The 27767-nt window shown below is 42.0% G+C and overlaps 1 protein-coding gene across 2 annotated transcripts in view; it reads right to left on the bottom strand.

Moving 5' to 3' along the window:
• The window catches only part of FLT1 (fms related receptor tyrosine kinase 1), a 147655-nt gene that overhangs the window by 71317 nt on the left and 48571 nt on the right, over nt 1-27767 (bottom strand). For both annotated transcript variants that reach the window (XM_044441355.1, XM_044441356.1), the window contains exons 11-13: nt 12918-13032; nt 7650-7758; nt 95-388 (exon numbers count right to left, since the gene is read on the bottom strand). In XM_044441355.1, coding sequence (XP_044297290.1) covers nt 95-388; nt 7650-7758; nt 12918-13032 — 518 coding nt within the window. The remainder of the gene's footprint in view (nt 1-94; nt 389-7649; nt 7759-12917; nt 13033-27767) is intronic.

The following is a 27767-nucleotide window of genomic DNA, read 5'->3' as shown; positions in this document are numbered from 1 at the left end:
TAATGGTTTACATTGTGTTGTGTTGTACAGTCATTCCTTGCGCTCTTAAATTTGCGGATCCGTGAGAAAACATCCTTTTTGTTACAGTGCTCACCTCTGACTGTAACGTCTTTCTTTTGGAGCTGTTCTTCCCCAGTGTGTATGTTCCGTGCTCGGCAGGTGTAGGTTCCTGAATGTTCAAGTGTGACGTTCTTGATGGTGAGGCTGAGCTCAGTGGAATACTCCTTAGCAGATGCCTTTTTAATTCTTGTCTGGTTGTTGCTAACTGTCCTTGGCAACAACCAGGTGATGTCTTTGTATAGAAGCTTATTGGCTAAACAGGACAACACCAGGGTTCCTCCTTCAATAGGTGTTTTCTTTAAGTTAATATGGAATCCATTGGGTACATCTGTTAAAAAGAAAAACATAACTTTTCATTCATAGGAAAATGTGAAGAATTCTTCTCCCACAAGCTAGAGCCCACAAGCTTCCATATAGCCTGAAGTGCCTGATTCTGCCTAATCTTGGAAGCAAAGCAGGGTCAGACCTGGATAGAATTTGGATGGGTGACTCGAGTCCTCCTTTGGACAGGGGGGTTGGACCTGATGGCCTTCTAGGCTTCTTCTAAGCTTATGAATCTGTGATTCCCCCTTTCTAAAGTTAAGTGGATCTCAGTTTGGTTAGTAACACCAATAGGAAGCTCTGTTTCCCTCCTTGACTGCTATCACGGAAGAAAGTTAGAATATAATGTAACTGAATGTCACACTTCTGTAGCATGGCTAAATCAGTAGACAGCAATATCAACCAGAATAACCAGGCTTTTTACAGTCAAGACCCAAATGTGTAACCAGCCTGTAGACTTAGGGGAACAAGAATCTGGCTTATACCAAGTCGGAGCATAGTTCCACCAAGTCCAGCAGGGAGTGCAGCTCTCCAGGGTTTCAGGGTTTTCCCTATGCTTCTTGGAGATTCTGGGAATCAAAACCAGGACTTCTGCATATAAAGCATGCACTCAAGCACTGGGCTGTGGCCTCCAAGAGGTTTACTAAATACCTAAATTTTACTGATAGGAAAATGCATTTCTGATGACACTGCCATGAAGTCCTCATTCACCCCCAAATCTGATCTGGAGGGTTGGAGTGGTATAAAGGGGGCTACAGAGAGGAAAGGACAGAATAGTGCTTCTCCACAAGCAATTTTCCTTCTTCTGATGGAAGGATGACATTGGATCCTAGCCTGTATCACTTACAATAAGGCTTTTCAAAATTCTGGGTACTTTGGATCTGAATGGTGAAATTTCAGTTTCCAGAACCAGGGTCCTCCAGGTTCAGAGGCAGTAGGATGACACTTAAGGGGATCACGAACAGAAGAGGCTGACAGTTGTCCTTGTGTCAGCATGAGCTGAACAGGGAGGTCCGGGTTCTAGTCCCCTCTTGGCCATGAAGCCCATTGAGTGACCTGGCCCAGTCAAAGCTCTCAGCCTCACCCAGTTCACAAGGCTGTTGTGAGAATAAATACCGGGGGATCAAGTAAGCTATCCTTGGGTTCCTTAGAGGGAGGAAGGCTAGATATAAATAGTGGTAGCAGTAGTAGTAGTAGTAGTAGTAGTAATAATAATAATAATAATAATAATAATAATAATAATGGGAATCAGGATGCTGGACTAGATGGACCTTTAATCTGATCCAGCAAGGTTCTTCTGTTCTTATGTTAACTGGAAATCTGTTCGGATTGAATGAATGAACTAGTACAGTTAATATGATTGCTAAGTTCTGTTCTGCTTTTTATTTGGTAGAATCAAATACTGATTTTTACTGCATGCCAGATATTGTCAGGATTTCCTTATTTGTATCTTCCACTGTCCACTACCAAGTAATCTGATATGATGAAAGGTGATATGAAATATGCTATTTTTTAAAAAAATGATTGCCACTGTTGGATGCTGAGTGCAGTTGTGTGACAGTTATCAGACAAGGTAAGATACTGACTGCTATATCATGTTAGCTATTAAATATTGTAAAATCAAAAACCCTACCTGCTATGACAGTTTTATGCTTAGATATTGACTGCTAATAGATAAAATAAATTGGCAATTCCTAATAAAGTGCCAGTTCTTTGGGTGCCAAATGATGATAATGAGCATGGAATACTCATAAAGTATTAGGAGAGTATTTTTACATACAGAGAATGTTCACCATGAACATTCACACAAGATATTTTTGAGGGGGGGAAATTGGTTTAGCTCTACTTTTGGCCCTAAATACACATTCTGTATATGAATGCAATTCAGTTTATATAATCTTTGTGACTTCACTACAACTTAATGGATCACTTCCTATTTAGGGGGAATTTACTACTTGCTCAATTCTCTGTTCCAGTTGCTTGTATATCTTGTCCAAGGGATAAATGTATCATCTATCTATCTGTCACATTTGCATCCCACCTTTTTTCCTTTCAAGGAACTCAAGGCAGCTCGCACAATCCCCCTCCTCTCAAGCTTACCCTCACAACAACACTGTGAGGTGGGCTGGACTGCTCCAAGGGCGACTAAGGACTAGAATCCAGCTATCCTGAGTTCCAGTCCTGTGGTCTTAACTACTACGCCACATTGGCTCTCAACTAGAATTAAGAGAAACTTCCTGAAAGTACGGTCTGCTCACCAGCCACCCCAGGAGGTGTGGGCTTGCTGTTACTGGAGGTATTTAAGCAAAGCTGTAAGGCCATCCACCAGGGATGCTGGAGCTACATCCTAATATATTAGCCCACAAGCAAAGTACTGCTTCTTGTAAATGGTTGCACATTTGGCCCTGTCTCTGTTAAACTGCATGTTTGGGCAATGAACAAATAAGGTCATTGTACAATAAAAGTCAAGAAAACATGAAACAACATTTCTCAGGTAAAACCTAGCACACTGCATACTTCATAGAGTAAGGATATAAGAAGAGCCATGCTGGATCGGGCCCAAGATCCATCCAAGCCAGCATTCTGTTCACGTGGTGACCAACTAGCTGCCTCTGGAGACGAGTGCAATAGCATCCTCCTCCTCATATTTTCCTGCAATTGTAGTTATCACTCTAGTAGCCATTTTTTAGCTTTTAAATTAAAAAATGCCATTTCACTTGAAGCACTATTATGACTTTCTAGCCAAGGTATTTTTAGACATCTGGAATAAGCCAATAATTTTGGGAAAGAAAGAAAGAAAGAAAGAAAGAAAGAAAGAAGGAAGGAAGGAAGGAAGGAAGGAAGGAAGGAAGGAAGGAAGGAAGGAAGGAAGGAAAGAAATCCTATCAAGTCCTTTGTTTAAAAAATGAGGACTCCTTGATTTTCAACTCCATGCAGCATTTGCTAAAGCCTAAGACAATCTGGATAATGAGTGTCTGGAATAATGTAAAAAAGTTTTATTTACTTTAGTGATTTGAAACTTCCTGTGGAAATAGCTCCCAGGTTTCCTGATGGAAGGTTTTGTTTATCTTTGCCAAGCTCCATCAGGAACCTCAAAATAAAATGCCTTTAGTGACACTGGTCAGCCAGGAGATAAGGCGGTGCGGTTCCTGTCTCACCCTCCATAATTGCAAACACACCCATGGCCCTGCTGTGTGCCAGTACAGCAGCCCCCAAAAGAGGGGAAGGCTCTAGCTGAAGGGGTGGGGTGTGTGGAAAAGGCAGACTGGATTAATTTGTCATTCGGAGATAACAGGGGTGGGGCTGGGATGACTTTGATCATCATGAGGCCCCTAATGAACCAATGTAGCCTACGGAAAACATATATAAATACAGACAAATATAGTTACATGCAGGTGCCTCGCAGAACCAACCCAGGCATATGGAAGCCATGCTCTGCTCCCATGCAAATGAAGGCTGCATTGCAGTGACACATCCATGCCAGCAGACCCAATGGGAGAGTCTCTCCAGCAGAACTGGGCCTCTCTCCAAGCGCATCACAGAAAAACAGATACTCTGTGAAGGAGAGCTGATAGAATGGCCACTTAGGAGCATCAAAAGGAGGACTCCAATTTGCATACCATTGACATATGTGCAAATTTAGAAATAGTAACCATAATTTAAATAGAAATAAAATGCATCTCATTAGAGTGGAGATGATTCTGCAGCTCACATTTCGCCTGCTCAGTCTGCTGTCCAGTACTAACTCCCAGTGAGCAACTTCAAAGGCTTCTGCCTTAGGGTTCTTTGACTTTAAGCCAGAGTTAGGACATGCCATAAGACTGAGGTCAAACTGAGAACTGTCCTCTGCCAGTTCTCCAAAATACAGGAATGACCTCTGCAATGCAGGGCGCCTGGCCATCCTAACTGGCTGCATGTGAAACAGTAGTGTCAGCAGAGATGCACTTTAGTAGGATGCCCAGTTCTCAGGTGGATCCTACTGAATAAGGCACATGTGGGGAAGAGTAGCAGAGGGTTTATTTTAAAAAAAAAGTCAGTCGGGGTGGGAACTTGTAGTCCTGTACAACTCTCATCAGCCCTAGCCGGCACAGCCAATGATGAGGAATCACAAGAGCCGTAAGCCTAAACACCCTAAAGTAAGGAAAGAAATCAAAATTGGACCCAGTGAAGCAGGTCTGTGAAAAGCCAAGTCCAGATAGGATAAGGCTGAAAAGCACTGGTTTAATAGCTGAAAACTGCTATACTAAACATTTTTGAAGAAAGTTCCATAGAATACAGTGGGATTTTTTTATGAGTAAACATGCATGGAATTGTGCTGTATGTCAGAAAACTATAGAATGGAGGGGAGACTCAACTGGAACAAGCCTCGCCGGAATGGGATGGGTCAATGGAGCGCCCAGAAAGTTCCACTGATCTGTCAAGTTCCCGAAAATAGCATTCCTGGAATTGCTTTAGGAAGCACTAGTTTCCTGTTGTATCAGCGGTTGGTCCCTTGAGCAAAACAGAATTAACTGAAGCACAGCAGCAGTGTTGGATACTGCCGAGTCTTTCTTCAGCTCAGTCATTGGCCAAGTTTCTGTAATTCCAAAGAACGTCTGTGAACATTGGATTATATCCAGTGCTATGCTAGCAGAAAAATGGCACAATATAGTGATTTTCCAATGGTAGTTGTGCAGTTCCAGAAAACAAACAGCAGTTACGAGAACCTCCATCTTCCCTTGGCCTCCTACTAGGCAATTAACTCAAAAAACTCAAATGGGTCCTCAAAAAACCATCTACTTAATTTTAAGGTATCATTCACTGAAGAGATATATAAAAATTAAGCACAACAAAACAATTTCAGTCCTACTATATCTTGCGATAAGCCTTCTTCCTTTTCAAATATTGTCCTTCAATTACCAAACATCACAAATTTTCCAAAAAGTTATTTGGGCATATATCGTGTGTGTCTGTGTGTAACACACACACACCAATTCCCCTCAAAACTTTGCTCTTTCCCTATTTTCTCTTCTAAAAATATTTGTAGATTTTAATGTACACACTGAATCCCAGAGCTTCATCATTCATTTGCAATGGATCTTTCTGTTTCCATTGATCAATAACTGGCATTTAGTCTTTTTGTTCTCAATATCATTTAATTTCTCTAAAACACTCAATTTCATACTGAAAAATGGAACCACTGCCTCAGTGGTACAGAACCTCAAGCTTGGGACCAGCCGTGGCCCTGTGATCTTTCCCCACAGGGCAAAGTCTTCTCTGGGTCCCACACACTTCTTCAGATGCAGATTTACTGGCTTCCTGGCTTTTGTGCAGCATTTTTCTCATTCTGAACGGTTGCTATTATTCTTGCAAGGTTTAGTTACTGGCAGTAAAGGCATTAAGCTAATATATGATGATATTTTGGCCCCAACCCTTTTGCCTTCAGCCCACCCACGAATGGAAAATGGTCTCCCAAAGCTTCTCTGAAATGGAATTTTGCCCTCCAGCTGAAAGAAGCTCTGCTCCCCTGCACTGCCAGACCATGGAATACTTGTACTATGTCATTCCTGATACATTACTCCAGATCATCTTCCAAAAATGTTTAATATTTGGGCAACCCCCAGCAAATAGGTTGATTCAGAACTTCCACTGCCTTGGCATCCTACGAAGTGATCTACTGGAGATCTGGTCTACTGGAAATCATCTCCCTTGCTATATTAAGCCTACCACTATTTTTGCCACCCTAGTGCCCTTCAGATGTTTCCATTTCTATCATCCATCCCAGCCATCTAATGGTCAGGAATGCTGCAGATTGCAATATCAAACATCTGGAGGGCTGACCTAGGACAGTATTTGAGAAGGATGGCCGGCCTATCTAGTGGTCAGGAACTGATCACATATCCCTAAGTTCTTTCTATCTGCCCCCTTTACATTACCGAATAGGAAAGTGTCCCTGCTATTCTTTGGTTACGCCAGACTTCAACTGAGAGCAAATGGGAAAGCTGCTGAAAACCCAGCAGACTCTAGCAATCAGTCTAGCCCTGAAGGATCTATTTTGAATATACCAAAAGGAAATCCTTTTTAGTTTCCTAGCCTTTTGTTCACAGCCATCAGCATTTTGAGCTGGCATTACTTAAAGGTACTTTTCTTTTTTGTTCCTCAGCAAGAGCTGAGAAATCAGGACATCTATTTTTTTCAGTTGACCACAAGGAGAAAAAGTTAGCTGATTGGACCAACTTAATTTACATAATGGCTTTTCTAGTACCCAAATGTCTTAATTAGTCCATCTTGAAAACCATGTAAGTTTGGTCACAGAAGAGTTTTGGTTTCTTGGGGAAGGGGTGGGTGAGCTGTAGGTTCATTTCTTTTGCCCTATAGCTTTCAGTGTAGAGAACAGCCATGCATAAACCAGATATAATGGGCTGTGTCTAATGGTGTCCTGCTAGTGAAAGGCATCCTACCACTTTGGTAAACCTCTCTTCCCTCCTTGTGCAAGCATCATAGCCAATTCTTTGATTTCACTTTTGCAAGCTGCTCCGTAAGCCATTGTGCAAGGCATTCTACTAAATGTTTTTGCAATATGTTCCACAAGGAGTTGCACAAGCTGCTCCAGAACTCATTATGACTCCATTATGCTCCTTGCATGGGTTGTCCTTTTGCTAATGGTTGCACAACTACTATTGGAAAATCACTATATTGTGCCATTTTTCTGCTAGCGTAGCACTGGATATAATCCAATGTTCACAGACTTTCTTTGGAATTACAGAAACTTGGCCAATGACTGAGCTGAAGAAAGACTCGGCAGTATCCAACACTGCTGCTGTGCTTCAGTTAATTCTGTTATGCTCAAGGGACCAGCCGCTGATACAACAGGAAACTAGTGCTTCCTAAAGCAATTCCAGGAATGCTATTTTCGGGAACTTGACAGATCAGTGGAACTTTCTGGGCGCTCCATTGACCTATCCCATTCTGGCGAGGCTTGTTTCGGTTCACTTCTAGTTGCTTCAGGAACCACAAGCTTTCTGTTGTGCTAGAGGTAGGTCCCACTAATGCATGAGCAGCAACAGATGCAGCCCCAGCTTTACAAGTGAGGTGAGAGGCAGCTGTTCGTAATGAGCAGAGAGTTCCCAGCCTAGTATATTTTGAACACATTATAACAGTCCATCTAATACCATTTTGAAAATTCTGTTATTTGCATCCACCAAAGCTATTCCCTCAACAGAGGAGCAGGTATACACTGAATCTATCTTGCAGTAGTACAATTTGGCATTGTATGAATGGTACCTCACCTGTGACAACATAACTTATGCTTCTTTTGTCACTTCCTACTTTATTGGACGCAATGCAGCCGTAGATTCCAGATGACCTGGATTCAGCCACAACCAATATGCTTGCAGTCTGTGGAGGAAGAATAGTTTTAGTTCTTGTACAATTGAGCGTACCGCTTTTGTTTGATCCTCCCGAATACTGACATGGGTATGAGTCAGTTGTTCCATTCATTCAATAAAGGGCTGAGTAGCAGCTAGGAGGTTCTGCCATGGAGAGCCATGCAAATAATAGACACAACAGGACGCAGTGCTCCCAGGAGACTTGGACATGATCAGAGCCATGACATTCTGCATATGTAGGTTAGGATTTACGATTGACTTATCGCATGCTTTCAATGGACAGATGACAAGTTTCCATACGTGAAGTATGGCACAGGGAGCTCAGCCCTGCCCAGAGGTCACTCCGTCAGCCAAAGGAGCTGGCAAAGATAATGCTGGAAAATGTGGCTCCTCTCTGCACCAAGCTCTTTTGCGGAGTGAAAAAGAGGCAGAGCAGGAGCAGTTGGTCATTCTTAGCTTCCCCACCCCTGCCTCTGTGCATGTTACTTTTTAGGTACAAGATGCAGTTGCAAAAAAACAATGTTGGTGGTAGGTTTTATCTTGGACAATTTTCATTTCATAGGAAACACTGTATTTTAAGAACATGTGTTCTTGCTTTTCATTTCATAATGAGTAAGGAACTTTAGTATGTAAGGATTTGTAAGGATACAAAATAGGTCATTCAGATAATAAGTATTATTATTTTAAGAATGACACCTGTGTTAGATACATAGACTCACTGAATCTTTTCTAACCATATCCAGTGTGTGGCTGTCTGACCATTAGCCATGCTAGCACCAAAACGTCTGGAGGGTACCAGGTTGGGGATGGCTCTGATAATAGGTATATTTCTTTTTTAAAAAGCTCCTATGGTGGTGGTGAGCTAACTTTGTGAAGAAAGTGGCTGGATTAAAGGTTTAAATCTCCCCTACTTATTGCAAGTGTCACAACACAACCACAATCAGGGCCTTCTGTGCTAAAGTAAGCAAAATGGTCAAATTCAACTGCATGCATATAATTTAGCTCTTACAACACATATAATTTAGCCCGTACAGAACAAAATTTCCCCCTTTACAATTAACCACAGACAGATGAACAAGGAAGCAACTATTATTATTTGTTATAAGGATCTCAACTTCACACCCAAAAGATCACCCTTTTGTGTGCTGTTCTGGGCATGCTGTTTTAATTTTATTTAATTTTTGGTAATGACAGCTCACCAACATTTTAAAATACATCCTGGAACTCTGACTGTAGAGTCCATTATTAGCCCATATTTCCAGTATGCATTTATCTGCCAACAGACAGATGAGGGTCTGATATTTCAGCCACTCCTCTTCTGCCATCTCAAAAACAACTCAGCTTCAGTTATGGGTATAAGGCAATGAGTCAATAATCATGTCTGGGTAGAATTTCATTTCCAACATGTAGGAGAGGATCTATGCTAGTCTATAGTTGCAGAAAGACAAAAGGTACCTTGGCATGCTAGAATCACACTGGTCTGTTGTGGTATAAACAAAGTAGAGTCTTGCCTACACAAGTCTAATTCCTATATAGTGAGACACTTGCTACAAAAAAACAAGCACACACCTGAGCATAGACATTTGCTCATAAGATTAGTATCACCTTCTGACTTGCTCCTTGCAGAGATTTCACAGAACTTCTAAGGCTGATTTTACAAATGGGGATTAAATTAGCTTTTGCTCAACACAGTCAGTAAGATACAAACCACACCAGTCCTACTGGAAAGGTGGTACATTTGATATCCTTTCTATCCCACATTAACAACTTTCAAACATAAGGCACAAACAGTTTTAAAGGTGCCTTGCAGTGTCTTGTATGAAAATGTTCCAGCTAGTCTTATAATTGATTGAACTAAACTCATGAAGTTGGCTCTGATCAAAGGAAAACAATTCTAAAGAGATACCCAGCTTGGTAAGCCACTCACATGCCTACCAAAGGAATTTACGGAGTTCCAAAAGCATAAAAGCAAAAATGTTCAGTGGAATCATTTGTGTTAGAAAGCAGTTATTCATTACTATCTTAGTATGTTTTCCCACCCAGGCTTAGACCTTCCAGTTTGAAATGAATCCTTATTGTATTGTACAGAACACTGTTTCTGTTTACTAGAATGTATGTCTAAGCATTATCAAATAGAAAAAGAAAAATATTTGATCCCAGTTGGGCAGGGCTTGGCAAACTGTGACCCTTCAGAAGTTTTAAGATGGCCATGTGTCCTATTTTATAGAGAGCGGTATTTGTAGAACTTCAAGAGGATTAGCCTCCATTTTGAAGGCATCCTCAATATGGAAGGTTATTCAGTCCAAAGATAAAGAACCAGCCTTCCCTGGGCTGGCACCATCCATATTTGTTGGACTACATCTCACACCATCCCCCTGACAGCAAAATTTCTAAATTTTCATCAAAACACTTGCTAAGTAGTGTCTGCTTTTGGGGCATGAATTTCCTCATTTGGGGCAATCCCTATTTGGCCTACAATTCCCGTCAGCCTGCACCACTGGCTATGTTGCCTGGGACTGATAGGAACTGTAGACCCAAATTTCTGGAAGGAAACAAGTTGCCCACCCCTGGGATGCTAGGGCATCCAAGACACGTTTTGCCATTCACTTCAATGACACTCTGTTCTGTCATTCATGCTTAATGCAGAATTAAGTTCCTTGATTTCCGTGGTTAGTCCCATTGTACTTCTGGTGTGGTTTCTGTCCCACCCTGCCTTGCCTTGCCTTGCCTTGCCTTGCCTTGCCTTGCCTTGCCTTGCGCAATCTTGAAGCATTAAGTTTACAGGCCTACAGTATAAACACTCAGCTAGGGGTAAGTGCAATTGAATATCATGGAAACCGTTTCTGAATAAGCATCCAAGGATTATGTTTCCAGAGCCCCAAATATGTGATGGGTTCCTTATTCCACAAAAGTCAATGGATCTCACCCCAAAACCTAAGTGGCCAGGAAGCTGCACTTAGCCTGAAACTGCAGCCATTTGTTTTATGGGCAGGCGCAGGCACATTTAGCCCTCTTAAAGGCTGTGCCACAGTGCAGTGATGTACTTTCTTCCATGGAACAGTAGTCGAATGGTAGTGACTTAATATAATCCAGCACACCTTCGGAAGCACAATATGGCCAACCTTCTTGGCACTCAGAATCCCTTGCTCTGCTGACAGGGAGTAATAGCACTTGAAGTGATTGTTTTATTATTTTATATGCTTTAGACGGATTCCAACTTTTGATAAATATTCATCCCTAAAATATTCTAGATAGGAGTGGTCAACCTGTAACCCTGCTGAGGTTTCAGCCTACATCTTCAATCAATTGTAGCCAATAAAACCAATGGTGAGGCGTTTGCCTTTTGGGGGAGCTCACAAGCCCAGGCTTTTATAATACTTGTTTGGATAGCTTCTGGCAGTCCCTTCAAATGCCCAACTGGCACTGTGGGGGTGCTACCCGTGGCTGGCAAACAATGATTTCCACAAGTGTGGAAACTGGGATCCTTGGTGGGGCAATGTCAGTGGCAGGGTGTGAGGGGTACCAGCGGTCAGAATGCAGCAGGGACAAACCCTGCAACACAACCCAAGAAGGCCCAAACAGGCAGCTGTCAAATGCAAGCAGTCCAGGAAAAACAGGGTTCCAGTTCTAGTGATCTCTATCTGCAGAAAACAGGTGGGAAAATGTGTATCCCCTTCATGGTAAGATCTTTATCTTTTTTTCTGTTCTGATGGTGCTCAAGCTAAGGTACATTTTGCCTTTTGTCCAGAGACTCAAGCTGCTTAGGAAAGCGCAAAAAGGGTAACCACTTATGTGTCAAAACTTTGGGTCCCATTTAAAGGGGGGTTTTGACAGGGCAATGGGTGCTTTTTGACTGGAACATACATACATAGTTATATGTCCCAGTAAAAAATGATCCCTTGCCCTATCAAACAGCAGCACAATGCATTCTGAGTGCTAAGTCCCCTTTCCCTGGAAGATCCTTTAGCCTCTGCCAGAGTTTCGGGCCAGATTTGAATGGGTAGACATGATGCTGAGTCTGGAATGAATTAATTAAGGAATGGGTAATGGGGTAAAATGTTGACCCCCCCCCCCATCCCTTTGTTCTAAAATGTACTTGACTCAGCCAGGTTAAGAACAGGCTGAATGTGCAACACCTTCTATAATTTGTCATTTTCTTTCTCTCTAAATACATACACGGCAACATCATACACTATCAGGAAGCACAACAAAAGGAACTGCAGATGAGTTGCACTTCCAGTTCTCAGGAGTCTGAGTAAACTAGAAGAGGGACAATCCCCGCTCCCAGCTCCCAAATAGGTCTACTTGTACTCTGTGTCTCTGAATGAAACTCTGAAGTATTTTCCTAACCCTGCAGGAAATTTCAGACTGTGTTTAAATCAAATTCCCAACCTTCTCTTTTGTGCAATAATCTTATCAAGACTTTGAACATCCTCATGGGCTCTTGTTTGAAGCCTTTCCAATTTTTTAATATAATTTTTTTTAACGTGTGACCATCAAAACCAGATATGGGATGAAGTCCAACAAACTAGCTTCACATCCTTGCACAAATTCACTTAAAAGCCAGATATGTACAACATGCTTTCAGAAAACCAGGATGTTATACAATGGAATGAACTGGTGTGGGATGGCATTCAATGTTGTTTGGCCAGGCTTGCAGAGACACTGGGATCCTGGTGACCTGTTTGATGCATGACATTTTGTGCTGTCCATTCCCAGATAGTATCAACACTAGAATTTAAGCATCCAGAGAGGCATCTAGTGTTTATTTGAACAGCCTCTCAGTCTTCAGTGAGACAGACTTTTAATGACAGTGAGTCAGTGAAGACTCACTATCATATGAGACCAATCTGCTAGCAATTACCTGTACAGAAAGCATTGCCAATTTCTGCAGAACTTAGAACTTGCATACATGCATACTGTGATTGTAATGCTGCTTCAGAAATACTGTGGGGCTTGATTCTGGATGGGTCAGGCCCAAATCCAAATCTCTGCTCCATTGTGAAGCTTATGAGATGAAATTGTTTTCATAGGGTTGTGTACAGTTAACAGATTCAATCTTTGGCAGTAGTTTTAAGTTTCACACCCTGACCAATGGTCATTTAGCATTAGGAGCAGCTCATAGGAAAATCTCAAAGCTGAACACCTTTTAAATTCAAATAACCGTACCTTATTCTTTCCCTCTATTACTGCTGTTCTTTGTGCAATGCTTTGGATTCTGTTTCCGGTAGTGCTCCCAGATTTCAAGATGTAAGTTCTTCCTGGATGAGAGCAAAACTCAAACCTATAGTGAGATAAAGAATGAAGCAAGAGTTTTGTGTCATACAGCAAAGCAAATGATATGTAATTTCCTATAACAAGCTATAATTAATATCCTTTGCCTGTAGAGACACCCAAACTGAGTCTGCTGAACCCAAAGCCAAACTGTTAAATCATAAGTAGTTATTTATTTCTGTTTCATTCATTGCATTCCTGTATTGACCAGTAACAGATCCAAAGAAATTTTGGGCTGTTCCCAAAAATGAAATACCTAAAATACAATATGATAAAATATAACATAAAACAGTTGAGAGTTTAAAACAGAGTAAACCAGAGTACAGCAACAACAAATAACAACTAGAGTAAAAGAGAGTAGCTGGGTAAAGATTTAAAAACACACCAGAAACAATAAACATAAAACTGAAAGAGTAAAACAGAAAATAAGCAAAACAAAATACACTTTAAAAAGGAAATAGAACATTATGGTAAACAAATAAAGAAGATGATCTGAAAAGGGAAATTAAACAGAAAATGGAATTGTTAAAAAAGAAAAAACAACAACAACAACAGACGACTCTGGAAGGGAATTCTGCAGCTGGGAAGTACACTGAAAAGGCCCTTCCGCACTGACCAATTGGTCCCCTCACATACTGGGGGCAACTTCTGAAGGAGGATAGGAGACCCTCTGGGATGGGTACAGGGAAGTGTACGTTGAAGATGGACTTTAAAGCTTAGTTCAGGCTTTAATCCCACATGCACTTTCCTGGAAGAATCACACCCATCATTCACACTGGGATTTGCTTCAGACTAAACATGGCAGGGCAGTTTCCCAAAAGTTATACAGAACTAAGTCATAACATTCAGTTTCTGACTTTGATCACATATGCATCTGAGTGTGCTGAAGAAAAGTCTCATATGCAGATTATCCAAACCTAAAGCCTGAATCTAAAATAATGCAGCATAGCCTGGGCAACTTTTGGGGTTGTGGGCACTTTCAGCAAGTTGAGCACCACCACAGAGTGGCTGCAATGAAAGGCAGACCAGGCACATGTTCCCTGCCCAAAGGATAAGGTACAAAACAGAGGTGGGAACTGACACTCAACACATTCAGCACCTCCTTTTAACCTACAGTTCTCAGCACCAAGAAACCGCAATTCCTGCTGCCAATAAGACAATATGTCATTTTTTTAAAAAATCAGAGAGTCAGGCATCTTGGCAAGTGACAAGGAAGCTGTTTAGAGGTTGCTGGTGCCTGCAGACTCCATGCTGCATACACAACATAGCAATACGAGCAAGAAAAGCATGCTCTTTAAGCAATTTCAGTAAAAGAATCTGCTTTTCCAAATCCTCAGGCAGACCCAAAATGAAGTTCGATGTAATTTGCTATTTTCACCAGGTTCAAGTGCTCGTCATTCATACCGTAATGTTGATAATGTTCAGATTTTTAGATCTTAATATATCCTGAGATTTTAGAATTGATTCCAGTTTTGAGGCAGATATTATTGATTTGTTAAAGCTGACATATCTTAAAACATCAACTCTTAAAATGATTGGTTTGATTTATGTTCAGTTTTTCCCTGTGGGTTCAGGGTAGGTTACAGCATTTTCACCCTAAGTGTTAATAGTTCTGTATTCAAGGGACCCCCTATTTAAAACAAGGGTGTCGATTCTCAGACCCACATTCCCAACTCCTCATTCTAAAAAATCGATATGCCTCTCCTAAGGCATAGCTACTGGCAGAACAAACTATAAACTAAAATAGTCTGCTTATGGAGTGTTCTTGGTATTTGGCTTCCACCCACTTTGCCCTCAGACCCACCCAGAAATGGCATGCAATGCCCAAGAGCTTCTTGAATTCAGCTCTTGGGCTAAAAGAGGTCCAACAGCCAAGATTTAAGAATTTGTCCAAAGTGTTCTGCCATGAAGTGGGCATGATCAAGAAGGGGCATGTGGAATTTGACTCCTACCCAAGCATGCAATTTCTAGAAAGGTTGATGATGGTGCAGTGGCATTTATATTGGAGCACTTTGTCAAGGGACTTGTGTTAATACCCACTGAACAGTAGATTTTGAGGCATATTTGAACCAAGAAGGAAGGAAGGAAGGAAGGAAGGAAGGAAGGGAGGGAGGGAGGGAGGGAGGGAGGGAGGGAGGGAAGAAAGAAAGAAAGAAAGAAAGAAAGAAAGAAAGAAAGAAAGAAAGTCTTCCTTGCTGGTTGGGAAATACTGGAAAATGTATGCCTTTTTCTATCCAAGCGTGCCTAGGATGGCATACCTTAATTGGTGAAAGCATGTAAGAGCATCTGTTAATTAAGTGTTCTGATAACTATATACACACCATTGTGCAGGTTCTTTTACTAATATGAAAACATGTCCATACGCCTACCTTTCTTTTGCAATGTGCTCTTACAAACTAATTAACAGCAGGAGAATGTTTATTAGAATGTTTACTTCCACAGTTTACTGGATTTTAGGACATAAACTGTAAAAATATGGATATGGAAGCAAGTACTTTAACCATGTGGAGATGGCAGGGAGAGTGAGCTACACAGTTGTCCCAATTATGGTGTGTATATGTGGGGGATTCCTGCTGGGGTTACATAACAGAAAGGCTCTTAATCAGAGCATTTAGATGTGGCCTTGATGGAACTAATTTCTTTTCCCAAGCCTAATTTGATGCATATGGAAATAAATCCATTGGAATGCTCATTACTTTGTGTCCATGCCCTCATATTCTTTTTGTGTAGATATTCTTGTTCCACAACTAGGTCTTCTGTTCTAGTTTGAATGGGAAAACTTTGACCTTTGCTGAAAGCATCTTCTTAAGATGTGGATGTTAGCACACATCAAATCTCCTTCAAGAAATGAAATAAATTCCCTCATTTGTAATTTAGTATCTTAGTCAATCACTCTCTTCCAGAAGAGTGAGAGTTAAAATCCCATGCTTGTGTTCGGAGAACTGGCAGAGAACACAGATCAAAAAACATCAGCCATTGGCTTCAGTGGGAATAGAACTTTAGCTTCTAACTATCCAAAGCTTTATTTTTTACTGTTTTATCATCTACATACCATTTTACTTGCAGAAAAGCCATCAAGCTTTTTAAAAATACTTTTAATCAATAAAGGCTTGCAACCATAAAAACAAGTGCATTTAAAATATTAAAAATGACATTTTAAAGGGCTAAAATAAAAGGATATATCTTATATCCCTCCAAGTCAATAATTTCTTTAGCAATATTTGGACACTCCAGCACCCTATAAGATCCGCTACCTCCTGTAGCCTATCACAGGAGCTAGTGTCATTAGGTTGTATGTTAATAGAAGATGAAAAAGGCAATGGATGTAATTCACCAAGCACATCTCTTATGAACATTCACTTTAGGGTGGCCATGCATTTCCTTTTATTTATTTATTTTATTTATTTTTATTTAAAACATTTCTATGCCGCCCCCATCGCAACAAAGCCTCGGGGCGGCTCACAAAAAATAAAAAACCTACATAAACAATAACAATATAACAATTTTACAGAGCACAGTCCTCTGTCTGAATGAATCCTTTGTTTAAAAGCTTTCCTGTCCAATTCTGGTTTCAGGATAAGAACCATAAGAACTGTTGTCCATGTTGCCACCATAACAGCGAACTGAACAGGCAGGCGCACAAGGTCATGGACCTCCACACTATGGTAGATCAACTGTTTCCAGTGAAATTATAAACCTGGAATCCTGAACTGAGCAGGGCATTTGACCCGATGGCCCTCTTGGCCCTTCCAACTCCACTATTCTTTGAGTGTAATTATTATTTCAAAATCTGCATATGTTAGAACATGTACATTTTATGCAAATTTCCATCCCTTGATCCGCTAAATCTCCATCCCTTGATCAGCTTTTTGTGATACAGTTTCTCTTTTCTGATGAGTCTCAAGTAGTCACTCTACTCTCAGGTTGCAGAGAGTCAGACTTTTTGAAAAATAAAAAAGGAGGAGCACCATCCCCACAAGCAGGTGTTGGTGCTATAGTCCTGCCCGTTCATCTTTTTTAAAGGGCAAAGTTTTGATATAGGCAGTAATGTAATGGGAAAAGGAAGTTTATCATGACTCAGCACACATACATTAAAGCTTGTAAAGTGGGTAAAAAGCAAATAAACAAATGCAATAAATAAATGGGATAATGCGGTTTATGCATTTAAAAAATATTGTTGCTAAATCTTTTTCCAGCAAGATTCTTTAAAAAAAATGTTCAGTATAATGCAATAATGCATTAATGCTACGATATCAGCTTTAAAACACAGAGGCAAACACACATGCCTTGTGTGTAGTATTTTTCTATTGTAGCTCTATAAACACCAGAATAAAAAGACGTAACATTGTAGCATTATAGCAATATAGCATGCCTTTAACTTGGAAGAAATATTTTAGCTGGAAAAAAATTTGCCGAACATAAATATGTTTCAGCAATAGTTAAAATATCAGTTAGAGAAATAAACATGGAATCATAAAATAACAGCCATTGTAAAGCTTGTAATAAATATGTGTTGACCGTAAGGAGGTCCCAAGCTATGGCTGCTACATGATGCCCACTGGGGTAACAGACCCTAGTGGGATATACATATAGCTGAAGCACAGTGTCCACATTCAGAAAGGCACATGGAATTCCACTTACAGTCTACAGCAGAAGGGCAACGCCTGGCTAGTGTCAGAAGCCGCCCAGCGGGAAGCAAGTCAGCCAAATAGGGCCAGATGGGCCAGTGGTCTAACGCAATGACAGGCAGCTCCGTATGTTCTGCGAAGCTCAGGACATCTCTACTTGAGTAATTTAATCAAGTGCTCTACTGAGGCTTCACGTGGGAGGAAAAATGCATCCTTTACATAGTTCTTGTTGTTCCTCCACCCCATGGGCGATATTTCTCAGCATTTGGATATATTCTATTTAAGTACCACAAGGCTGCAGTGTGTTATAGTGGCACTGAAGCAGATGGCAGCTTTTGCTCCAGTTCGTTGCAATTTAAAATTTAATACCAGACCTGCCCCCCTCAAATAAATGAAGTCTAAAAAAAGACCAGACAACACAGACAAGGCTCCGGAAGATGAAGATGCTGTGAAAAAGCTCTGCAAATGTTTGTAAATAAGGGATTATGAGAGCATCGTAAAGGTCTCCTGGAAAGAAGCCCTAAGATGTCTGGAAGGATATCTGTAACGCATTAGAAAATCCAAGATGTGTTGCTATCAAAAAAGATCTCAGATTAGTCTTGTATGAATGAAGGTGTTTTCCAAATAGTATCCACTCAATGTAGCAGTTTACCACATTCTCCAGATTAAAACACATTCAGTCACTACAAGCGAGCACTGAAAAGCATCAGTTCAATAGTCTGAAGCAGGCAGAAGTCAAGCAACAGATATGGAGCTTCTCTACATAAGCATTTATTGTGCACTTGTAATGTCACACCAAAGATAGCTTGTAGAGCCTTTTCAACATGATGTTGTCATTCAGGGCCCCTCCCAAATCTTCCAGCCCCCAATTTTAAAGGAAAGTTCCCTATTAAAATTTAAATTGTGACAAACTGAAACAAAAGCCTCATGAAAAGTTGCAAATCAGCCATAGTGCCTCTTTTGGTCGGTTGATAGAATATTTAGAAAGGCAGAAAAATATAGGTGTAAGGGGAAAACCTGCTGTAAGGACATGGTTTTCTTCTCACAACAAAAATGGAAGAAGTCTCAGTAAAGCAACAAGTTAAACCTCTCATGTAGAGAAGCCTATAATATCACATCAAATCAAGCCATTTTTCAATTCTCTATAATGTTAGCATGAGGGAACTCGGAACACACTCTATCTCTGCATAAAATGATCAACAGTGCCCCCCTAGAGACAAACAGTCATATAAAATGAATCTAGTCCCTATCTCAAAATACAAGTTAAAACTGCACAAATGCACACGCACACACACAAAACCAAGAGAAGGTAAGAGCTAATGAATACTTTACGTTGCTCAGGGGGCTTTGACATACACAGAATTGTTGCTGTTTGTAATGGGTACTTAATTTACTTTGAGCAGCAATTCTGTGAGCAATCACATTTTTGAAATGCCATTCAGTTTCAATAGAGTTTCACCACATGACATAGAAATTTGGGGTGCTTCCAGGTGAAGTTTATGTCATGCAATCACTCTGTCTCATTCATAAAATGTTAGGGGAAGTCAAGATGTCATCATCTTCCACTTGTAACATTCCTGTGTTTCTCTGCCCCCAGAATTTTCCTTTCCACAAAGAATCTATAAAGGAGGAAAAGACAGAAGAGCTACACCATGTCTTTGACCAAGGAACCCTCCATCTGGATGCACTTTTGATGTTCAAGAAACATGGAATAAAAACTGACACACACCAGCATCCCCATTCTTACATGCATGTTCTAATTGCCTTATCTGGAAGGATGAAAAAAGGAAGAAGGGAAAAGAAAGAATAATATGCAAAGAAGCGTAACAAAAGTATGTGATTGTATGAAGTTTCCACAAGAGAAGTTCAAGTGCTATTAGGATGGCCAGGAAGGAGCGGGGGAGTCGAGAAGGGAATTGTGGTTAAGTAGAACACAAGAAGTCAAGAGATCTCAGTAAAATGAATATGTACCATATTTTTCGCTCTATAAGATGCACTTTCCCCCCCTCAAAAGTAAGGGGAAATGTCTGTTCGTCTTATAGAGCGAATGTGTGTGTGCCCGACGCCCGGGACGCTGCCGGCCCACCTGCACCACGTGGCACCACCTGGCCGGCCCGCGCTCGGCCCGTGCTGCTCCACACTCCCCTCCGGTGCAGGTGAGAGCTGTGCCGCTCAGGGGGAGCGGTGCGGAGGAGGAGGAGCTGCGGGCTTTAACCCGCCGGCAGCACAGAGAGATGGACTGCTCTCCCCCACCACCCGGGAAGACCTGCCGCTGCCGCCGCTGCTGTGCTGCCCAGAAGACCACCGCCAGCACACTGCTGGCCCGGCCGCACCACACCTGGCCGGCATGCACTCGGCGCGCCCTGCTCCGCCCCCCCCCCCGGTGCAGGTGAGAGCTGTTAATCACAGGTCGGTGTGTGTTTTCAAATGGCAACCCGTCTTTTAATGAAGCCCATGGGGAAGTGATGGGGAATGTGCCTGTGATTATCAGGAAGCTTTCCATGGATCCCTCCTCTAAAAACTAGGTGCATCTTATGGTCAGGTGCGTCTTATAGAGTGAAAAATACAGTAATCCATTGAGGGCCAAAATAAAGATTTGTTCCACAGAGTAATATGATACTTTTTTCCAGCACAATTATTTTTTGGAACAGATTGCCACAGAATGGTATCCTTTCCAATCATCCCACTGGGTTCAAGAAAGGACAAGACACATTCATAACAGATATGGCTATGAAAGGAGATTAAATAGTCAGGCTACACATACTTCTGCTTTGAAAAAATAACAGATTTTTAAAGGCCATTTGTGCTTTTTGAAACACTAAAAATGGATCCAAAAAGCTGATGGATGCTGGAAGTGACCTGGAAAGAATGAAATATTTTCTTCACAGCTATTACTCAAAAACATCTGGAGCTGGTGTCCATCAAAAAGGGGAGTATCATTTAAAAAGAACCATTGCCTAAACAATTGGCTAAGCTCTTAAAAATGGCAACGATACTGAATATTTATATAGTATTTTACAGGGTTTAAAGCACATCATATATATTAGCTTGGAGCAGCACTAGTTTCATTTATTCATGTCAAAGCTGTTTGCGCAGTCTACCAAGTTTAATAACCTAAAGATATAAAACAATCTTGTACAACCAGCAGTAAAAATCTCAGGACTCGTTAAAAATCATATCATATGCTGTAAAATGCATAGGAGTAAAGGAAAGTCTTAGTCTGGCACCAAGAAGACATAAATGTTAGTACCAGACCAATTTCACTGGTGAAAGAGTGAGATAAGGGGTCCCAACCCAGAGGGCCCTCTCCTTTGTTACCATTCTCTGAACTTTCCTCGAAGAAAACACTTGGAAAAGGGGTATGATGCTGATAATGCTGATGCTGATAATAGTTTGCAGGTCAGTTCATTTCAGAAGAGGCATTTTATACTAGAGATATATGACAATTGACACCATTCTGGTACTTAATTCCCGTTCCCCACCTTATGGTGCCAATCTCCATTGTTATCTCAGTGATGGAACAAGTCTGAGAACATTGCTTCATGCAACGGGCACAGTGACGCTAGGCAGGGCCAGGAAGATAAGTTTTCCTCCCTGAACGTGCCTCTTTCATCTTTAAAAAACATGAACCCCATCAACCACCTGACTGCCTGTTTTATATCAGAACAACACAGGCCAATAGCAAATACTTCCACTGCACCAGGATGGAGCATACTGCATTGACAACTGGATGGACACCTATCAGCGATGCTATAGAAGCAAATTTCCTCCACTGGAAAAGGTTGGATTAGATAGCCCTTGAGGTCTATTACAGCTCCGGGACTCTATGTTGCTGTCTGTCTCTTTGCATTCTCCTTGACGCTCCGAAAGAGTGTATTACCATCAATCTTCTTTTGTGGGTCAGAGGACAGCATTGAAATCCAAGCCAATAAAAAGACAGAAGTCTACATCCACCAAGATGCATGCTGTGCCCCCATTCCTCAACACAGTACAAAATCCATGGCAAGACCAGCTAGAACAAAAATGTCCCATTTTACTTGTAGGATGGCTGTGTGTCCTCTCTTATAGAGGACAGTCCTCTTTTTGAAGGGCTATCAGAGGAGCATCCTTTGTTTGAAAGTACCTTCACTGTAAAGGGCTGTCCTGTCCAGTTTTGGTTTAAAGATGAACTGTTAGGGTGAGATGCACCGTGTTTCTACTGGAATGATATCTTTGCAAATTTGCATCTATGCTGATACATTAGCATCTACCAATTTTATGGAAACACTGATCCATAAGTGTCCACCCTATGCTTTAACCCCCTCCCCTCCTCATATCTGAGGCCCCATCCAAGGCAGCAGCATGGCCTGAATTCCCTACCAGGGTGGGCAGTTTGTGGCCCCTCCAGATGTTTTGGCTCCTTTTAGCTCTAGCCAGCCTAGCCAATGGTGAGGGAAAACCAAGACTGTAGCCAAGGCCTCCAGAGGGCCACAGCTGCCTTCCCCAAAGAGCCCAAGGATACGCAGGAAGCTCAGAGGTAAGGCAAGGACTGCACTAGGGATTTTCTTCCTTAGCTGCCATGTTACCACCAGCTCTCAAATCATACTCTTTCTTCCAGTGCAGTCACCCAATGCAGGCTGTTCTTGGGCTTTGCAGAAATGGTTCAGGTTGGAACATGAACCCTTACCAGCCCTTTATTTTCCATCCATCAAAATTGTAACAAGAAAGTGATTTTAATAAGTGCAAGGTTCAAAAATGGTCATGGCTTTGATTGGGCTCCAGTTTCACAAAGAGGCACCTGGTATAATTTGAACAATTCATCCATTGTGGCATTTTACACTGTCAATCATGTCAGTTCATTCACCATGTAAAACAAATGGGCCATCCTGTTTGTTAATCAGAAGTACTTATTAGCTCTCAGGGACGGCTTGTGTTTGGAAAGCATACAAGACTTGAAGAGGGCAGCGATAAATGGTAAACATTCAGAAACCTCAGAGGATACTTAAAATAAACACTCATGTCCTCAGTGAAAAGTGAATAGTTCTCACTGAGTATAATTTTCCTCTATATGCAATCTGGAGACAGAGTCATACTTTCACAGTAGGCACACCACATGATTACAAGTTCAGAGAGGACATGGCCAACCATTAATCCCAAATTCCTCTGTTACTGCTGAATGGTTTGCAGTTGTCACACACATACAAACACCTTTGTGCAAATGCCACATGGGCACTCTCTGGGATCCAGTTAATGGTAAATGTTTAGGAAATGAGCAATCCATTTTGGAAAGCAGAATTCATTTGTTAAAGAATTCACTTCAACGTTTCCACAGAAATCACAAGGAACTGTCAATGCTGAGATGACAGGGCATTTGTGTTGTAGTTCAGTTCACATGCCTGCACTTCCCCAAAAAAGAACCCAACACGTGGTGGGCAAGTTCACAAAGCTATGGCCTTACAAATTGCATGTGAATTCCAGAGATCTCTCAACCTTAAAAGGGGGATGTGCCTGGGACATCAACCAGCGCTTAAGAAGGAATCTGGGACAGAGGGGGAGATGGGAAAAGAAAAGACAGCATGATTCTTAAGGATACATCAAGCTCTTAAGGAAGCGGATTGTGCCATGTTTGAAGATGCAAAGATAATCAGTGTGCTGGGAACCGTCTTATATAGAGGAGGAAGCCAAACAACAAGAGGAAAGCAGCGTATGCTCCTAATTTCGCACAGGAAACTTCCAGCACCTCCTGCCGAAGTGAGATAAGAAAACTCCCATGGCCTATTCTGGACAAGGCCACTGTTATCACCCTTAGCTTCACACTGTCCTCTCTCTAGTCCACAGTTTGCTCCCTTAATGAGATCCTACCTCCACTTGCTTGCAGCTTGCCAAGTACAATAGCATGATATATTTATAACTGTGGGTAGGGAAGTTTTCCAGGCTAAGAGTTTACTACATGTCACTTTAGTATTTGTCTGTGGATTCAAAGTACAAGTTAGTTTCTTGACTGAAATGAGAATCTTTATGAAAACTTACATAGAGATGTATAGTACTGAATATTTTTTTAGTCACAAATGACACACATACTGCCTCCAATCAACGGACAGCAAATTTGTAAATGTTGGTTTCTTTCAGTTTCTCAACTTTTCCAAACTTAAGTTCAACCCAAGATGGAGAATTTTTAAAATGTCCATGAAAATTCATATTATGACATTTCTGACAATATATTCATTTTTGTATGCACTTTTGCTTTAAGCACACACATTTTTGCAAGCAGTTGTCTGAAGATAATGTATGTTATTTTCACTAATGTAGCAATGTTTGTGTTGATTTTATTTAATATGTGCAATTTTGTATGCATTTCTTGATTGGAGAACTCCATTGCAAAATTCAGAGGTATGAACTTTGAAGGATAATTTTAGTTTCAGTTCATGTACTGGTTTCAATATGCAAACTTAGTTAAGTTCACATGAAGCCATCTACCAGTTAACAAAAATAGTGCATAAAAATAATATCTCTTCATTGCTGTAGGAGCAACATACTTTATTAACTGGAATTTTACTACATCTGCCATTTAAAGGACTGGGGACAGAGCGCTGCACCAGGCCAGAGAATAAACCATGTAATATCTGGGGATGGATAACCAATTTAAATATATCTGGCAAATCCACAGACCAAGGGGAGCATAGACCCTATACCAGTATATAAAAACCTTGAGAATCAATATCTGTTAGCTCCTGCTTAGCAATATCGTTTAATGATAATAAATGTGTCTCTCTACCAGTTCATAGACAGCAGATGGAAAGGAGACATTCGGACAGGAGAGTCAGGGATGGGCCCTGTATTTATGCCTCTGTGTTCTATCCATCCATGAATTTTAGTCACCTGCAGGGGAGGGACCATAGCTCAGTATTAGAAGATCCCAGGTTTGTTCCCAGCATCTCTAGGTAGGGAATGAAAAATCCCTGCCTGAATCTCTGGACAGCAGCTGCCAGTCAGTGTCGACAATATGGGGCTAGGCAGATCCATGGGCTGCTTCCCATGTTCTTATGCACAGGGCTACTGCCCATGCAACAGATTATTTGATCTACTTAGCTGACAAGGTGGCTGTGACAGTAAAAGGCTTACCTGTTGGACTGCTACACTAGTCCGGCAATTCATAGAACTGGACTTTGAAAAAAAGCACACTGGTCCCACCACAATTTGAAAGAATATCTGTCCAGTGGTGACAGAGGTCAAAGGGGAGCAACTTGGCAGTGGCTCTAGAGTGGCTCATTTTGAGCAGTCCAAATAGGCTGCCCAAATATCCTCGTTTGTGCATGATGGCCCCCTATTTGAAAGCAACCTCCGCTTGAGGAGTGCCTTGCCCGGGGCCAGTTTAAAACTAGCAAACCACAAGGAGGGAGAGAGGGAGCGCTGTGGAATCTCCCATCAGCAGGTAGCACCTGGACAGCAACCTGTGTAGCAGGTGCATAGCTCGGCTGATCAGTCTCACCCACAACAGTTAAATAGATTACACTTCCATAAGTTATCCTCATTCTTTCTAAATTCATGTGTATACGTACATTAGCTTATGATTTTTTTTATGGAAATGTGTCCTTTTTTGGCGATGCAGAAATGGTTGTCCTAAGTCTAGAAGATGTAATGCATATGTTGATGAGCTGTGTGTGTGTGTGTGTGTGTGTGTGTTTAAAACATTTTTACTCTGCCTATAACCACAATGGCTCTCAAGTTGCATGAAAGCTTTTTAAAAAGCGCATTGTAGCTGCTCTGGACTTGAACTGGCTTGGATCCCTAGCATGGTTAGCACAGGGCCTTCAACCTTTGCCCCCTTCCCTCCAGTCCCAGTCTGGACTGAGCCACGCATACCTGCTGTTTGCTTTAGATAGGAAGTTACCACAGGGGCAGATTGGAGCTCCGCTACTCCAATGCAAATAGCAAGGCAGGGATCAAGACTGCAGAGAAAGTCAAAGATTTAAAGTCTGCACCTTAGGGACTTTTCTATGCCCACAGTATATTTTTAAAATAATACAAAAATACAAAAAATGCAATATAACCATTATGTTGTTATTTTTATAAATAATAATATTAGTCATTCATGCAACCACTAATTGCATGAATGGTATCTTACCTAGTTTGGCACTGAATTTGGTTCACATAAACTGGCTAATGATCCTGCCCATGAAAGTCTAGAATTTTTTTTATTTAATATATATTCTACCTCCACACTAAAATTGGAAGCAGATAATACAATATAAAGTAACAAAGTTATAATTAAAAGATTAGCACTAAGCATATCGGTAACACACATGAAATGAGAGACACGTATTGATAGAAACAGGTCCATAAGAGGCAAAAAAAGCAGATTTCAGCAGCACATCAGCCTGGCTGCCAAGAAGACCTGCACTGCCGTGGCAAATCTGACATGCCTTAGAAGCCTTCGGTATACAGAAATGCTCTTGGCCACTGATGAAACCATGTTTGTTTGTTTGCTTGTTTGTTTAAAACATTTTTATGCCGCCCCCATCACAACGAAGCCTCGGGGCGGCTCACAACAGAAACAAAATACAGAAATACATAAATAATAACAGTATGACAACAACAAAAATTATTTAAAACCCCCCGGTGCATCTCGGCTAAAAATTTAAAATCCTATAAATACAAATAATTTAACAATTAAAATAAGTTTTAAATAAAAAGGTCTTAGCCTGGCGCCGAAAAACAAAGAACGACGGCACCAGACGGACCTCTCTGGGGAGCGCATTCCATAGATGGGGCACCACCGCAGAGAAGGCCCTCCTCCAGGTACTCACCCTCCTAATATCATTCACAGAGGGTTCCCGGAGAAGGGCATCTGTTGCTGATTTCAAGGGGCGGGAGGGCATATATGGGCGCAAGCATTCCTTTAGATATCCAGGTTCCAAGCCATTTAGGGCTTTATAGGTCATAACCAACACCTTGAATTGGGCCCGGACTTCAATCAGGAGCCAGTGGAGCTGACGGAGAACTGGGGTTATATGAGAGCAACGCCCAGTCCCCATCAGCAACCTGGCAGCTCCATACTGCACCAACTGAAGTATCCGGACCATCTTCAAGGGTAGCCCCACGTAGAGCGCATTACAGAAATCTAATCGGGAAGTCACCAACGCGTGTGTCACTGTCGCCAGGCAGTCGTTCTCCAGGAAGGGACGCAGCTGATGTATCAGCCAAAGCTCCTCGCTACCGCCATCACCTGAGCTCAGGATCGAGGAGCACTTCCAAGCTGCGAACCCTGTCCCTCAGAGGGAGTGCAACCCCATTTAGGACAGGGCCCAAGTCCCCCATCCCAAGGCCTGAGCCACCCACCAACAGGACCTCCGTCTTGTCTGGACTGAGCTTCAGTTTATTGGCCCTCATCCAGCCCATTACCTAGGCCAGGCACCGGTTCAGTACAGCCACTGCCTCACCTGGGTTGGTGGAGAACGAGAGGTAGAGCTGGGTATCATCAGCGTACTGATGATTCTGCAGCCCACACCTCCGGATGACCTCTCCCAGCGGTTTCATGTAGATGTTAAATAGAAAAGGGGACAAAATGGACCCCTGTGGAACTCCATGGCATAACTGCCATGGCGCAGAGCCATAGTCCCCCAGCACCACCTTCTGAAATCGGCCGTTGAGATAGGAGCGGAACCACCGCCACGCGGTGCCTCCAACTTCCAGTCCCGCTAGCCTATTCAGAAAGATACCATGGTCGATGGTATTGAAAGCCCCTGAGAGGTCCAGGAGAACTAACAGGGACGCACTCCCCCTGTCTCTTTCCCTGCACAGGTCATCGTACAGGGCGACCAAGGCAGATTCAGTGCCATACCCGGGTCTGAAGCCGGACTGAAATGGGTCCAGATAATCAGTTTCATCCAAGAGTGCTTGGAGTTGTCCCGCCACCACCTGCTCTAGCACCTTGCCCAGGAACAGGATGTTGGCCACCGGTCTATAATTGGCGGCCACCTCTGGATCCAGGGATGCCTTCTTTAGGACTGGCCGGACAACCGCCTCCGTTAAAGGGGCAGGTACCCAGCTGTCTCTTAAAGAGGCGTTGACCACCTCCAGGATCCAGGTCCCAATCCCGTCCTTGGCTACTTAAGAAAGCCAAGGACGGGATTGGGAC

The sequence above is a fragment of the Varanus komodoensis genome, unplaced genomic scaffold (genome assembly GCF_004798865.1).
Source record: "Varanus komodoensis strain SLA01 unplaced genomic scaffold, ASM479886v1 scaffold4, whole genome shotgun sequence".
Lineage (NCBI taxonomy): Eukaryota > Metazoa > Chordata > Lepidosauria > Squamata > Varanidae > Varanus > Varanus komodoensis.
The sequence above is the reverse complement of the archived record's forward strand: the minus strand, read 5'-3'. Positions and strand labels throughout refer to the sequence as shown.